The 16,634-nt window shown below is 45.0% G+C and overlaps 1 protein-coding gene across 6 annotated transcripts in view; it reads right to left on the bottom strand.

Moving 5' to 3' along the window:
• Positions 1-16,634, bottom strand: part of LOC107512925 (schwannomin-interacting protein 1) — a 774,922-nt gene that overhangs the window by 93,333 nt on the left and 664,955 nt on the right. For 4 of the 6 annotated variants that reach the window (XM_016148925.2, XM_016148941.2, XM_036219433.1 and 1 more), the window contains one exon: positions 14,358-15,062. In XM_016148925.2, coding sequence (XP_016004411.2) covers positions 14,358-15,062 — 705 coding nt within the window. Of the gene's footprint in view, positions 1-14,357; positions 15,063-15,269; positions 15,440-15,574; positions 15,594-16,634 lie in introns of those variants that run through there. The other 2 variants (XM_016148955.2, XM_016148949.2) reach the window with 2 other exon arrangements.

Raw genomic sequence — 16,634 nt, 5'->3', positions numbered from 1 at the left:
ACTCTTTTAAAACTCAGAGACTCACTACCCTTATACTACATAAACACAGTTTCTACTGTGTAGAAAGGAATAGTTGAAGGACAATCTTTAATTCACCTTAAAAACACAAGATATATATCACAATACTACTTGTTTTTATCCCAATAATCATAGGGAGGCTACTATTACTAATGTGGGTCAGGCCCGTCTGATTCCAGAGCTTGCTAATAACCACTTCCTTAGACAAAGTCTCCTCTGAAACAAGCAGACATGTCTAGACTGGCATCGGAGGGCACTGGAGTAATACCTGAGACTCAGGTTAAAAGCTGACATTTCAGCTCAGTGTTTAAACCTTTGTGTTAACACCACCGATCACAAGCTGAATTCTTAGGTGGTTCGGTTAGCTTTGATCCTTTCCAAGGCCACCGATGCCACCCGTAGTTCTGCCCAGTCAGCTCACAAGTGGCTACCAGGGGTCATGGGGACAGGGGAACGGATTGAGGGTGTGTGGACAAGATGCCCTGGGCAGATGGACATCCGTGTAGGACGTCAGTGTGGCATGTTCCATTTATGACACCTCGAGAGTCTCTATCGCCATGTGTGTTTATTTCCTCACTTGTAAAATGAAGGGGATTGTGCCAGATGAGCTTTAAGGTCCAGTCAGTGATTCTGTGAAAGGCTCAAAAACCCTTAAAGACTTCTAGCTAGTGACATCGGGTCTACAACTGTCATGTTTGACCTTGAGTCATAAGTCAAGAGACTGCCTGCCGCTGTCGGTCAGGGTTCCCGATTTGAAAGCAATGACACTAATATGGATCAACAGGAGATGGGCGGTGGAGAAGCAACTGGAAACATGGGGATCCAGGGAGGCAGGAAAGGCCGGGACGCAGAAGCTGTGAGGGATTGGCCAGCAGTCACCAGGCCTCTAGCTGCTCCCGAGGGCCTTGCAGTGAGTCCTCCAGACTCCGAGTCCCGTGAGAGCTCTTCCACCTGGGGCAGAGCCAGGGATGGCAGAATCTGCGGCTGAGGTCCCCAGAACACAAGCCAGCCACTTGTAATTAGGCTCCCGCCAAAATCGCACACAGCAGGGAAAGGGACCTGTAAGCTGTAAGGAAGGAACTCACACCAGGCGCAAAACCCGTGAACACCCACCACAGGAGGCAGAACCTAGGAACAGAGGTCGGCGATGCCCATATGTCCTGTGATTACATGGGTTTTGCTGAAAGAAACATTTAGTTAGTAGTATCATAATCCACAATACATTTAACATGTAATTAGTAAAAGGATTCTGGGAAAATTTTATGACCCTTAAGAGGAAATCACTGACCCTGTCAGCCAAACTAGGCCATCCAAAGGCAGAGAATGAGTAACCAGGAAACCCTCTTTCTGAGAATCACTGAGTCATGGGGACATCCTTCTGTGGCTGACAAAACTATGACTGGTGCTAATTCATGGTTCAGCTTTTCAAATTCAGATCACTCAGTCAGTCAACTAACACTGAACATTCCGATATGCCCTCTTCCCTTCCTTTTGCACTCCTGCAAAAGTCTCAAACCTTTCTCCTTACCATTTCTGACCTGTGAAATCTCCCAAATGTGTTCCTTATAACTTAGCACTCATTTTACATATCAAGTGGTGTCTGTCCCCCAGGTCACTTACAACTCTCTGAAGTCAACTGCTACTTCCTTCTGTCGTAACTTTCATACCACACACTCACAGAGCTTTTGCAATCCCACCGGAATCCCAACTGGAAAGAAGTGAACTCCTAAACTGCAGAGTGACTGTCTAGTTAAAAAACAAACAAACAAAGTTTCGGATATTGCAAAGAAGCAGTGGCTGTCTACAGCCCCCATGAAGGCAGGCAGTGGGCGAGCCCGTAGTTTCTGTCTACACTTGGGAGCTAGCTCACAAGACAGCTGCTCACTCCCGCTTGCTGATCAGAGGAGGTGCACCCTCTACAGGGAAGTGTGCCTGGTTTCTCTCTCTACCTGCCTTTCTCGTCTGCCTCTTCTCCACAGACAATTTTCCACAGAGGCAGCTGCAGTTTCCACACAGGAGGGACCGAGGAAAGGCGATCTGACTGGAAGAGTGGCTAGGAGACTCGTCTTCAAAATACATTTACAAAGTACACCCACTGGCAGAAATTTTGCTTAGATTTTATGTTCACTTGGATGACTTTGTGAGGACGTAATGGAGAATATGAAGAAATCTAACTCTCCCCTTTCCCCTAAAGGCATGGTTTACGAGGATTACTTATTACCTTTGTTGAATAGTTTTAACATCACTTTTTTTCATTTTAAAAGCTAATATAAATCTAAATAAATACTTAGGCAATTAGATTATGTCAATGCTTATTTCTTAGTTTTGACAAACGTACCACAGTTAAAAAAAAGATGTTAACATTAGGGGAAGCTGGTGAAGGATATTCCAGGAACTTATTTGTAATTTTTCAGTAAATCTAAAGTTATTCCAAAATAAAAAGCTTAAAAAAAAAAAAGTGAAGTGAACAATGTTTCCTATTTTTCTAAAGGAAAATGAATAAAACCCCCAAATTTGTCTCGTTTGTGTGAAATCTATGCTGACTGTGCTTAGAGCCAACAGTTCTAAGGAAGAAAAAATAAAAATTCCTAATGTCTACACTTTCAACAGATCTTCCTCAATATTAATGTAGTAACAGCTGCAATTAAATAAATTCTCAACACAATTCAGCAATGTTCATTAGATTCCATTAGCAACAAGAAATTTTGTCAAAACTCATTCCTGCTACCACCTCTTGGAATTAAATGTTCCTTGATGAATTTCTAGCAGATAAAAGAACTGAGGCCCCATATCATACTGTGTGTGTGTGTTTATGTTTAAGATAACCTGTTCTTAGAGATATTTTCCTTTTTCATTATTCATAAATAATGAAAAGTAAATCATGATGAATTTCCTGGAGTCCAAATAACAAATCAATTTTGGAACTGCTTTGAAGATGAAAGAGAAAAGTAAATTCTAAAGTAATGGAACATACATAAACATTAAATAAAATAGAGTAAGGTGTATAAGGTATCTCTTACATTTTCCTCTGCATGCTATTTTTTTCAAATTAAGCAATGAAGGGGGGTGGGGAAGCTACACTGGAGTCAGTAAATAGGAACACGCCTTCATGAGTTTTCTTCCCTGTGATCTCTCATTTTTAGAATCTCACCAGACCTCTCGGCAAGCTACCCCCTCCTTACCCGCCTTACCTCCACTTCAAGTAAGTCACTTAACTTTGTGTCTCAATTTTCTAGTCTGCAAAACGAGGAGTTTGGGTTAGGTGTGAGATGGGAAACTAGCAGTCCAATGGCCATATTTTGAGCTACAGATCTGTTTGTTAGTCCTACAAAATTATATATTCATTTAAAGTTACTTGCCAACATTTCATTTTCAAAATATTTCTCATAAAACCCTGGCCTGGGTCTTGGGCTTCTGACATATCCAAAGGTTGTGACTATATTCTAGCACGGCAACAAGGCGGCCGGTAGAAAACAATAGCTGCCCCTTATCCCTGGAACATCCTCCAGGTCACCCAAGTTCCCCGCTCACCTGGACCACTGCTCTCTCATCTGTAACCTATGTTGCCTCTGGATGCATCTGGGCTTATCATCCTTCCAGCTTTCAGATTCTGATTCCCAGTGTGATTGTTTACTAACAAAAGAGAATTTTAACTTGGCTTCCCGTACACTGGACTTTCTGTAGGAGCCTGACTTATGTATTAGCACGAGCGCAATTGTACACTTGTTTTGTTGAGCATTTCCGTAAGAAACATAAGAACGATAAATCTAACATAGAAACCACCATACCACTGTAGAGTAGATGTTTTAATTTTTTTCTTTTTTAAAAATTTCTGCTGCCTAAAGTTGTTCTCCTAGAGTGCTATCTTACTTTAAGGGCTATTTGGGTCAGACAGTGGGGCCACTGTAGGCTGGGTAACAACTCGGCCAGGACATCGCTGATTACATAACTTAAGTATTCAAAAATAAAACCCCAGTGGTCTTTGCTCTACTCCTTACAGAACCAACTTTACAGTGAAAGTAAAAAGGACAGGGCACTCGAAATGCAGTTACTTGTAATAAAATGTCAGACCAGGTCAAAATGAACCAAAAGTTATGTATGATTGCATAAAGAAAAACAAATTGTTTGCAATGTTCATAAATGGCATGATTTTTAGCTACAAGTGCCGTGAGGAGAAAGACAGAAGGCTAAGTTAGTTTTGAAACTATTTGAAAACATGTTCTTTTTATAGGAGTGGAAATTAGCCTTTAAATTCTTGTCTAAGACACTGTGCCAGGTTCCCAGAGGGCCAGGCCCTTTTTATTTTGAAAATAAGTTTAACATTACTTCCTCTTTGGGTGGGGAAAAAGGTATACAAGCTATTATGCTGCTGGACTTGACGTTAAAAATGCCAAGCATCTCATAATACAGACTTTTTTTTGGGGGGGGGGGTTATTTATTAATGTTCTAACCTCAACTTTAAATTTACAACGTTGCTGGAGATCTTAGGAATTAGGAGGAAATTACCTCATTCCCTTTAACCTTTTTTAGACAGCTAAGTTCTTTCCATAGATGGCAAACCAAGAAGGAAGCAGAATTAAGGTACATTAGTTTAGTAGCTGCCACAACTTACCTGCAGTTTTGTTCTAAGTATGCCTACGACCTGTTTGTGAGCAAATGAACCCTGGCTACAGGCAGCTGGTCAGGGAGAGTGCCTGTCCTTGGCTCTCCATTACCATGCAGTCTCTGAAGGGGCCTGACAAGGGCCCCTGGTCATCAGAGGTGCCCAGTACCAGATGAGTGACTTTCTTATGGACTTTAAATTGGTTCTCTGCACACACAGGTAAACCTGCACAGGAGTGGAAGAGGAAATAGAGGCGGGCTGAGGACCACAGTGGGGCGGCCCAGGAGGAGGAAGCAATGGGTGTGCACTGCTGAGGGTGTGTCGACATGGCCGCATCAGCTGGTGTGTTCCCAGGGAAGTACGGACAGACAACCCACTGCCTGGAGGCCTCGGCTGTGAGGCTGTTGAGATGGCGCTGTGTTCTCTGCCCTTCCTCAAGCACGCTGAAAACAAGCCCCATCCACCTGGCAAACGGAGCATCACCTGGAAAATTTTGCCCAACTCACACGCTTTCTTATTAAAAGCTTTTTGTCACGCTCTGTGAAACAAGCGACTCTAGGAATAACCAAGACATTTTTCCACAAGAGTTCTGAAGGATCGATCATCTCTATTAGGACATGAACAATAAAACCCTCTGGAATTAATGAATTTGCAGAAATCAGTTGGTGACTAATGCATTGTTTCTTGTAGTCCATAAAAATGGAAGCTTTTATTTTGGGGATACTATGCTAATATCCCAAGGTAGAAAGATTCACATCACTTCCATGAACCATAAATACTAAGGAGAGACTAAGAAATGGAAGGGGGAAAAAATAAGATGAACCCAATATTGCTGATGATGGATATACCAAAAAAAGGTCATTCAATTATGAATATAAACTATGAGGGTGGAGATGTAGGAGGGTATAGTAAAATGTACAGATGTAAGTGGTAATTATTAGGAAATCAGACATACAAACCAGACTGAAGAAAACTGATTAATCTTTTCACTTCTAATTAGCTTTGCTTTAATACTACTTCACATTAGACATAATTGAAAAATACTTTACAAGTACTTTTGAAAAACCATCAGCCTAGGACTGAACAAACACTGAGAGTTCATTCTTATCACCTGGGCATTTCCTAGCTTAAACCACCACCTTTTGAGTTATGTACACTTTATAGAGAAAATATCGCAAAAGTAGGAAAAAATGGGAATAACCTAAAATGACATAAATATTGAAAAACAGGTCCAGTGAAGATGATAATATTAGGCTGGGTATATGCATGCATGAAAACAGAAAGGCAAGTCATAAAGACTGATGATAGAACATGTTTGACACAATTATTTAACAAATATAAAAGGAAAATAAGGAATTATTCACAAAAGTGAAGTGGCTGCCAAAAACAAAACAAACCAAACCAAACTCTTACAGATTTGATGAGACTTGGTAAACAAAGGAGAGTTATAGTGATAACTACAACTATTCTGAACCCAACAAGAAAAATTAGTGACAGCCTCGCTCTACAAATTTTACTGGGAAATTCTGAAACACAGGGAACACGTCACCCCTTTCATGAGGTCCATTTTTCTATTCCTCATTCCCACCCATATTCTAACAAAGCCAGATGTCCTAATGGAGACTCTAAAGAGCTGTTTCTGAATCCCACAAATACCTTTCTTTCTAGTCTTTTCTTGTTTTTTTATGCCCTTCCTTTTGGGGCTTATAATAAAATATTCACCTAAAACTCTGTCTAGATGGAACGAAATCTATTTCTACTTGTGGGGTGAGGCACACAAAGGTCTTCTCGCCTCTATTTTTCTGAACCCAGAACCCACCCCGCCCCACAATAGCCCTGACAGTCAATGGATGGACTTTGTAAATGAAAGTGATGTGCAGAAAAGTCCTGAGCTCTCATCACTGCTTTCGCTGCCTCCTACAACTCAGGTGATTCCTTGTAACATTCTCAAGTGCCAGTCATACCCTAGCCCTATGACAGGAGAGGACTGTGTGCTGCTTAGTGCTGGAAAAGAGGGTGGACAGCCAGGAAAAGTCATGTACAGATGGGAAAGAAGCAATGTCAGAAAAAAAAAAATCTGTCAACCCAGGGAGACCACTGTTCCGTTGGTAAAAATACACACAGTGATGAGCCAAAGTATGAATGGAAGAAAGTAATTTATATTTGTCTGATAACATGAACTTAAAAAAAGAAAAAAAAACAATAAATTGAAAACTTTTCTATTGAGTGATAAAAATTAGAGTCCACTTTCAGTCTTGAAGAACTTAAATGATGAGATGATCTGTCTTTCAAATTAAGTTTTTGAAAGCACTTTTTTTTTTTTTTTTTTTTTTTAAGGTGGCATTAGCTGAAGGGGAGTAGAGCTCATTAAAAGCAGGACTTGTGAGTCAGGTGGCTTGAAGCTGGGTCAGGGCCTGGGCTGAGGAAGTTGGATGAAGACGTTTACTCTGTATAGACCTGTTTCCTCCTTTGAAAATAGTCAGGGTTTGATGAGATGACCTCTCAGATCCTTTTTATGTCTAAAATCCTATTACTTTTCTACTAAAAATGCTTGATTTAATAATTGGCACTTGAATTTCTAAAGAAGTTGTGTGCAAAAATAATCTCCCAGTCACTGACAGTATAAATCATCAACAGTATAAAGCATCATCTGTCCTAACAGCTCAAGGAGCATAGAGCATCTAAAAAAAAGCATTTGCAAAAGCCCTTTTTGTTAAAATACTTAGGAGGGAATTTCAAACATAAGAAAACAAAATCATTCATGTCTTCAGGGTCAAAGGTCCAGGTGTAAAATAAATTTCTATTTTAAAATGAAACTGTAATGTCACAGAGTTTAGATAAGCTTTTAAAAAGGACTTGGAATTATTATTATTAGCACTATACTGTAGCAACTTTGAATAAATTTAAAAACTAAAGAGTGACAAAATACATTAACTAACCCGATAAGAAGCATTCACCAAATGCCTATTCCTCAGGAAATGCCTGTATTATGTATGTGTTTGAGAGGGAGGGAGGTAGATAAGAAACCTATCCACAAAAAGGAAATCTAGAATAAAGACAATGTCACTGAAAGAGCCCTGAACCAGAACCAGAAATTGATAAGTCTGATCTGAGTTTTGTCAGGCACAAGACTTTAGGCAAATTCCTGAACTTTGCTGGGCCTTGGTTTTCTCATCTCTAAAATGGGAATAATAACTGCCTTTTCCAATTTTCAGAGGAACAAACATGAGGAACAAACACGATGATGAACATGAAAACACTCAAAACTAAAAAGCCTTTTAAAACCCAGTTATGAGGAAGTGGTACACAAGGGGAACAGAAGTTCAGAGGAGACGTTCGGAGGTGAGATGACCAGCACAGCTTCCCCATAAAGGAGGGGCTCTGAATCACAGCGGGTCTGGGGGGAGCGAGCGCCGGGCGGTTTGGTGGGCAGGAGCAGCAGCACCTGGACTTGCCCCTGAGCTAAGGGCTCACACTGCGCCTTCCCGAGAGTGAAGTGATAAGGAATGCCAGGCAAAGGACCGGGAGTTCAAAATTCTGGCAGAGCCAGAAAAGGAGGAAGGTGCCATATCAGTGGTGAGAAGTTCAAGGAGCAACAAATGTGTGATGAGAATGCCTGCCTCTGCTTTACAGATATGCACCCTGAAACTTTTCCTTAGGATGTTTTAAATGAACGCTATGTGCAGACCAATTGATAGGCAAAGGTTTCCTTTATCCAACTAAAATATTTTCAAAAGGCTGGTTTCCACAATAGGATGAACCACCTGATGGAAGCTTAAATACACACATACAGCCCCAGAACTTGTAGTTTACCTGCAACCTATTTTGTTTTTAAATCTAACCATATTTCTTTAAAGTCCTGAGTACATGCTAATGCATTGAGAAGCCTTTGCAGCTCTTAAACACAAATCATCGTAATTTAGAAAAAAACAGGCAAAATGGGCACTAAACATTTCAAGGTAAAAGGTTGAAGCACAGAATACATTTGGTCCTGGTAATTTCTGGTTATGGTTTCAAAAAATGGATATTACTACAATCACGTAGGGTCCTCTAACAGGAAAAAGTGATAACTACATACCACACAGAATGTTTTCATTGCTGTATCCCAGGCTGCTGAATCGTGTAAGTTATTAAACTTATAAACTTTACTATATTATATTTTGTGGGAGTAATAAAGACTCTTAATTCAGTCTATAAAAATGGGAATTCATGTAATTTAAACAGAGCCCAGGAAACTACGGAAACAAACTACTCAGCCATTCAAGCTGCTTTGGCTGTGCCACTGACATGGAAGGGTTCATGGGCTAGAAGTCTTACAGAATAAAACATTGAAAACAACCTGCAATCGCCACTATTCTAGGAAGAAATGTAGGCAATTTAAAGTTTGTTACTAGGTAATAGTACAAAGAAATGAAAAGACAAAGTATATTCAAGTACTCTGGAAATAACTTCATCAGGACAGTTTGCTTTCAATTAACATGTCAATTAAAATTTGTCTTATCTGCTCATTAAATGGGGAAAATGCACCTGTCATAATAACACTGCAATTAAAACAGGTCAGGTCTACAGCTAGAACTTTTCTCTAATTTAAAAATGAGTCCTTTCCATTTTGAACAATGGGCATAATGACGTTGGTTGAATGTAAGATGTAATCCCAGTGCTTTCTCATTGTTTTAAGAGAAGGGGGAGCAGTCACCCCAGTTATGTGAACAGAGATGTCCTATAAGTCCCCAAAGACACAGATACAAAAGCAACTGGTGGGAGAGGAAGTCAAGGTTATAGTGACTGTATTAAGAAGCATGGCGATGGCAACGTAAAATGGTGCAACTTCTCTGGCAAACGGGCAACTTCTTAAAGAGTTAAATAATATACATCTACCATCTGGTCCAGTCATTCTACGCCCAGGTTATTTACCCATGAAAAATGAAGGAACATGTCTCTACAAAAACTTGTATGTAACGAGCACTTTTATTTGCAATAGACAAAAACCAGAAACAACTCAAATGTCCATCAACGGGGGAATAAGCTATATCCATAAAATGGAACATAACCTAGCAATAGAAAGTAGTGACGCAGTTATCACAAATGAATTGCAAAACAATTATATGCTGAGTTAAAGAAGCCAGACAAAATTGAATATATACGATATAATTCCATTTACATTCATTTTAGAAAATGCGAGCTAACTATAGTGATAGAAATAAGATCAGTAGTTGCCAAGGGACAGAACTAGGAGAATCTCAAAGAGACACAAAGATACTTTGGAGAGGGAGGGATCTATGTTTGTTATCTTGACTTTGGTGATAGTTTCACAGGCATACACATGTCAAAACTCATTAGACCATACACTTTAAATATATGCAGTATGTCAAGTCTACCTCAATAAAGCTACTTGAAAAAAAAAAAAAAGAATCAAAAGGAGGGAGAAGTAGGAGAAAAAATGGGAGTGAGTTTCCAGAGACAGAACAGGCTGAACATGGAGGACCACAAACCCTGAAAGAGAGGAAAAGCCTCAAAGAAAAACCACTGAGGGAAAGAAGTAAAATTATAGTCCACTTAGGAAGAGGAGTACATTGAGGCAGCGGGCACGGCGACCCCAGTTGGTGATGTGTGGGGGAGCCCCTTGAGGCATCAGGAAGAGTGCCATTGCAACAAACTAAGGTCCTGGAGAAGCAGGAGAAAAAAGGAAAACGTGAAGAGAAGCTCCAGGTTTCCGGCGGGACCCTCCAAGTTCACTAGTGTCAGAGTACACAGGGAGATAAGAATTCAGGGCGAATACAAACGCATGGGAGCAGGACTCCCTTAAACTTGCCACCCTGGTTCTAAATCTGACATCCCAGAATCATTCTTTACTCCTTAACCGTGTGTGACCCTTGAGCAGCCACATACCTGAGGTGGTGCAGGCCCAGGGAAGGGCTGAGAGAATCCTGCGGATACCAGATGAGTGGGGGCTGGCCAACTGGATGGGGCACTCCTGGGAGTCCTGGTTGTTGGGCTGAAGGTCTCCTCCTCCCCACCTGTGTCAGGCATTCCTGCCAGGCACAGTGGAGCTACTGGGGAAAAGGCAGGGAAATAAGTAACCTTGTTTGCAGCCTTCAAGACTCTGACATCAAGGTGGTGGGTTGGGACATCAAAGAGAGGTTTGCGCTGCCTGAGGCAAATGCAGGTTTCTCTTGGAGCAGCCTGCTCTGAGAAGACGGACCAAAAGTTAGGTCACCTAAGTGTTTCCTTCAGAATTCCTCAGGTACCTCCGTGCTCTGACACCACCAGTTCCTTAGCTCATCCAAGCTCAGCCCCTTCCACTGGCACCTGGCACTAAAGGAGGGAGTAGCTGCTGAAACCCTCCAAATAGCAAAGGTCAGCCCTAGGTTTTAGATCCCACCTAAATATTATGTGTGTGTGATTGTTTAATTTACCTCTAAATATTCCCTAAATTAGGGACGACTGACGTCAATACATTTTTGAGACCTCAGTTTGTCCTTTTGAGTGTATTGCTGCAGCGGAGAGGAAGAAAGGAAACCTAGAGGGAGTGAGAACTGACTTCTGTCATGGTTTTGCTCTGCAGAACTCAGTGTGACTCCATTAAAACAAATCAAAACCAAACCCTATCTCAGAGAAGAGGCTCAAAAGTAATGGGATTTTCATTATTTCCTAGTTTATTTCTGCCCTTTTACTAAGGAAGTGATTAGGAACCCCTTTAAGTTATTTCAGGGAAGTGGGAGCTCTTTTCTTTCATTTTAAATTATTTTAAGCATTAAAAAAGGAAGAAAAACAGTCTGGTGTGAGCATAAAGAAAAAAACCCCTTTCATAGGTTTCTTGCTGGGACTTTAGGCAAATCACTAAACTTCTCTGGGCCTCAGTTTTCTCAACTATAAAATGAGAGGGTTGGCTTAGCTCTGTGGTAATATAAGTCATTCATTCATTCATTCATTCATTCAATATTTGAGAAACTACATCCCAGGCACTGTCACAGGCACTAGGTTACAGCAATTAAAAGTCAGGCAAGACCCTTGCACTCCAATTTGATTCTAGAGAGACTGAAAATGAAGGAAAACTAAACAAAATAATGTCAAGTAGTGATAAGCACTAAGAAGAGACCCCAGGACTGCCTGGGTAGGGGGTGGCGTGCCTTCCTTCACTTCAGGGAATGTGATCAGGGATACCCTGAGAGTTGAGTAGAGTCTAGAATGATGAGAAGGAACCAGTCACTCAATTCCAAAAAAGAATGGGCAACCTTTGGTGGTTCTCTTTATAGGTGAAAGAACACCTACTCCTCTTTTTTACTTTATACCCTTCCTTTCAATAGTACATAATAATTCTGTTAAAATGTACATAACTCTTTAAAGAACAGCAAAAATATCATTTGATTTGAAGAACTCCAAGACAGGCTTTCTCTTCTACACAATTCCTTTTTACTTCCAAGTTTCTGTCCGCATGGTTATAAATTTCCCATTTATTCCAGGCAGAAGTCAACAGGATTTAAATCAGTATTTTCCAAACTTTTATGACAGCGACCCACATTAAGAAATACATCTTACATTGTGACCTAGTGTATATATAAAAACGTAACAAAAGTTCTAAAAAGCCAAGCTGACCATGACTACCTGCAAGACACTTTAGAATGTTCTATTTCATTTCATTTTTCTTAAATGCTAGTGATTTCACAGGTAACTTATAGTTTGAAAAACACTATTATAAACTACCATCGGCTAGTAATTTTGTTCAAAGACAAACCAAAACATGGAGAAATTCAATATTAAACAATCTCAAAGGCAATCTCCACTTCCCCTTTTTTTCTGTACACATACCTGCTTTAAAGAAATGGAACCCGAATTTCTTTGTGTGACTTGTGGAGGAACTGCCCAAAGGGGACATTTTCAGGAGGGCTGGGGTAGGGGGGTAGAAGGAGAGGAACCCAAATTTGCAAATTGTTTGTCAGGTGAAGAGATGCCTTTGGTTTCAAGGGTTGCCCAAGAAAAGATTCACGAAGTCTTCACAAAAACAAGAGGGGTAGGTTAGTGAATATGTGTACGTGGGGGTTTGGGAGGGGAGGCTGTTAGTAAGCCATTACATTTTAAGTACCCAGAGGGGTCCTTCTGCATCCCTACCTCCCTTTACCACAATGCCAGTCCCACATGGACAGATGTGTAACTAACTGCAGCACTGAGAATCATGCTTCGAATTTGGCATATAACACAGGAGTGAATAATGGAGCTCATTGTCACCATAATCCTAACTTTGTATGTATACTCAATTATCACATTTTCCTGAAATGTAGGAATGTCATGCAATAGTGAATGAAACTTCTTTATCTTCAGGTCATTGTTTAAGTCTGGGGAGCTTAATGAGGTATTTTTCTAAAGCACTGAGTGGAAAAAGGATGTTTTCTATTGCAAGGTACAAGTGCTATGTTGGCTGTAATAGAAAGATTCCATGTCTGCTAGTGGTCATGGTAAAGCTGGGATTAAAACTAGCGTGTTAGTTTAATAGGTAGTTTCTCTAGGAACACTAACCAGTGGGCTCTATCAGCCATGGGCTCTCTCTCTGATGGAAACTGTGCCAATTTCTCTGGGAAACGCAGTTACCATTCTCGCCCCTGAAGTCAGAAGTGCATGCACCCAATTTCCAGTAGCCCCAGGGCCCTGGAGCCAAAAAATTATACCTGCAAGCAAGCATTTTCCCACACTGCCACACAGCTGCCACACACAGAAAGCAGCACGTTTAAACAGCACCCTTCAGCCCCATTTAGGGAAATCATTAATGATTTCAATTTACAACTGTTGCTTTATATCAAAACAGTGATAAATCGGGGAGCTACATTCATGATGCTTTCTCTTAAGTCATTTATCTGTCCTCATCTCAGGAGGAAAAAAGAAACTGAGACAAGTGTGAACCTGTCAGAGATCCTCATAATACATACAACCCTCCTTTTCCCCCTTCTGTTCCCCACTCCAGCACCCCTCCCTCTCTGGATTTCCTGCATCGAGGCAGTGGCCTCCGGCGAGGAAGTGCAAGAGGCTCCTTATCAAAACAAGGAGGATTCATCATAGAGGGAGTTAGTCAGGCGACACAGGCGACGGAGCCTAAAACACCCTGGCATCCTAGCAGGTCAATTCACTCCGTTCCCCCAGGTCAGTAACAGGCCGGGTTTCAGAAAGGAAGAAAGTCTTGGAGGAGGGTGGTCACCCATCGAAATAGAGGAGCATCCGCTTAAACGCGGGATGGAACGAACCCCGCTGCCAGACCAGAGGTGTGGGCAGGAGAGTGTGTCAGCGTGTGCGCAGGGACAGCCTATATATGGGCAAGACATTAGTGGCGACGAAGGGAGACCCACCACGGTTGACAAAGCCACAACTATTATGACTTAAAATATCACCCGCAGGCACTGACTTCGGTGCCAGAATCTCCTCGGATTTATTTTCAGGCAAGTGACTCACAACGACGTCTCCCTAAGTAATTCCATTAAAATGAGTCGCCGGTTCCACTAACCCGACTTTCTGCTGCCCTCTGGCTGCCCCTCCCTCCACTCCGCCCATCCAGCAAACCCAGACAGCTCGCAGACTGGGCAACCGTACCCCAGGGGAGCAGAAGGCAGGCTCTCCGGCCCGGCCCCCAGCCTCGGGATGGAATGAATGGGGCCGCAGGCCGGCGGGAGCGCGGGGAGGGCGCGTGCGGGCCTTGTGTGGGCTGTGTACGCGTGTGTGCGCGCGTGGGCACGCACCCCGGCCAACTTACGGAGGTGGAGTTGGTCCTCGCCTGGCCCTGGTTCCGCACCTCCTGCTCCCGGAACTGCAGTCCAGCCAGATGCTTCTCCAACGCCTCCCAGTCCATTGGGGGCAACGGGGGCTCCTCCGGGACGCAGGACCCGCCGTCCGTGGGCTGAAGGCAGAGGCTCCCAGAGGCTGGGCCCCGGCCGCCGCGCCTGTCCCCCGCCGGCTGGGGCTTCTGGATCGCCGGGCGGGGGCCCCGAGAACCGCTCGGCCAGCCGGCCACCACCACATTGCCATTATGCCTGAGGTCCTGAGGGTCGTGCGGGTGGAGGTTGCCGTTGGGCACCGGGGGCGGCATAGCGGTAGTGGTCCTCCTACTCCCGCCGCCGCCGCTGCGGGTCCTGGCGCTCACGTCCCCCGGCTCCCCGGCCGGACAGCGGTCATCGCGGTACCCTCGCTCGTTGCGCTCGTCCTCCTCTTCCTCCTCCTCCCCGTCCTCCTCTGGCGCCCACTCATCAATCACCTCCTTCTGGTAGATTGGGAAGGGCTCCTCATAGTCCTCCAGGGCAGACACCAAGTCCAGGCTGCCCCCCGGCGACGACGAGGATTTGCACTCAGAGCAAGGGGTCACTTTAGTGGAGTTGGATTGAGAACTGGCGCGGCTGCTGCTGCTGCTGCTGCTGCTGCTGCCGGCGTCACTGCCTAGATCCATCCCATCCTCTCGGTAATCCTGGGGGGAGGAGGCAGAAAGAGTGAGCCTCCTGGCCGAGCCTGCTCCGGCCGCCCGCCGCGAACGCCCATGCCCGGCGCCCCGCGCCCTCCGGGCCGGAGGTGCACTCCGCAGGGAGGCCCGGGGGCGGGAGCCCACAGCAGCCTGAGGCATCCCTAATCCAGCCCGCCTCCCCTGCCACAACCAGACTTCCTCTAGGTAACTAACCCTCAAATCAGCAAACGGGGTGCCCAGCCACCAGCGCGCACACTTTCCTTAAGAGGGACCCCCAGGCGCGCATGGACTTTGTTTTAACCATTTTGCGCCAGGCTCGCCCCTGCACCCCGCCCCAAGGATTCTCTGAGAACCAGACACTTTCCGGGAGATTCTAATTCCCTGGGGGCGGGGACTGAGAAAAGGGTGGGCGGCTACTAAATTCGCACCTCGCTCCAGCGCGGAGACCACCCCCACCCGGCCCGCCCCGCCCCCGCCGGCGGCGGGGGACCCTGCTCCGCTCGCTGGCTGAGCGTTACTTTCTAAGGAGCCGCCCGCAGCTCGGAGGTCTCACTCTCGCCTCCGCGCCTCCCCGGCCGGCCCCTCCTCTGCTCGCTGGAAGGCTCGGGGTCGGGGGCGCTCTTGGCTCCCCCGGGTCAGGGTGCCGCCCGCCGCCCCTAAAGGTGTGCCGGGCTGGGGCTGGGCGACAGTCGCTGCAGGCGCCGCCGCCGCCGCCGCCCTGGGGGAGGAAGGACGCGCCCTCGCGGCGGCGGAGCGGGTCCCGCCACCGAGCATGCCCAGAGGCGGCCGGGCGCGGCGCAGTCCGCTCTCCCGGTTTTCACGGCAGCAGGCTGAGGCGGGAGGCCGGGCGGAGATGGGGTTGGAGAGGCCGGGAAGAGGCCCGAAAGAAGGGGCGGGGGGCGTTAGGGGTGCAGACCCGGCCAACTAGCAGGGGCTGCGTCCTGGGGAGGGTGGCGAATTTTAAACCTCAGACACGCTCATATTTCCTGGGCGCGCGTCAAGCCCTCTCTGCGGGGCTCGTTACTCCGCCTAAGCCTCCCGACCGACATCCCAAAGCGCGGGTCTGGCGCCTTCTAACCCACACGGAAGTCCCCTAGTGACCCCGTGAAGGACCTCCCTCTCCCACACACGCACATACACAAGCTCATGTGCAAGCCTTAGTGACGTGGCTCGGTGGTCATGCACCATCATTTCCCTCCCACCTCCAGTCGCCCTGTCGTCTCCCCTTCCAAGTTCAGGCTTGTGGGTGGAACCTGTTGCGTTAGCTCACGTTTCCTTCCCTCCCAGCTGCATGCCAAGGATGACCTCAGAGAGGTTGTGTGTGTGTGTGTGTGTGTAGTGGATGGGTAAGTGTGAGATGGGACTGATACCTGGCATGATGGCGGAGAAGCTGTTTAATGGTTTGGGGGAGAGCCACCAAAGTCTCCTTTGATCACATGGAGACTTGAAAGGAGAAGAGGAAGATATCAGGTGACACGCTCCTGACACATTCGCTGGCTTTGCGTCCTTCAGTTTTTCAGGAAACTGAGTCACAGAACCCTGCGCTGGGGATTTCAACTAGATGGGGTGGGGTGAGGG

The sequence above is a fragment of the Rousettus aegyptiacus genome, unplaced genomic scaffold (assembly GCF_014176215.1).
Source record: "Rousettus aegyptiacus isolate mRouAeg1 unplaced genomic scaffold, mRouAeg1.p scaffold_m13_p_4, whole genome shotgun sequence".
NCBI lineage: Eukaryota > Metazoa > Chordata > Mammalia > Chiroptera > Pteropodidae > Rousettus > Rousettus aegyptiacus.
The sequence above is the reverse complement of the archived record's forward strand: the minus strand, read 5'-3'. Positions and strand labels throughout refer to the sequence as shown.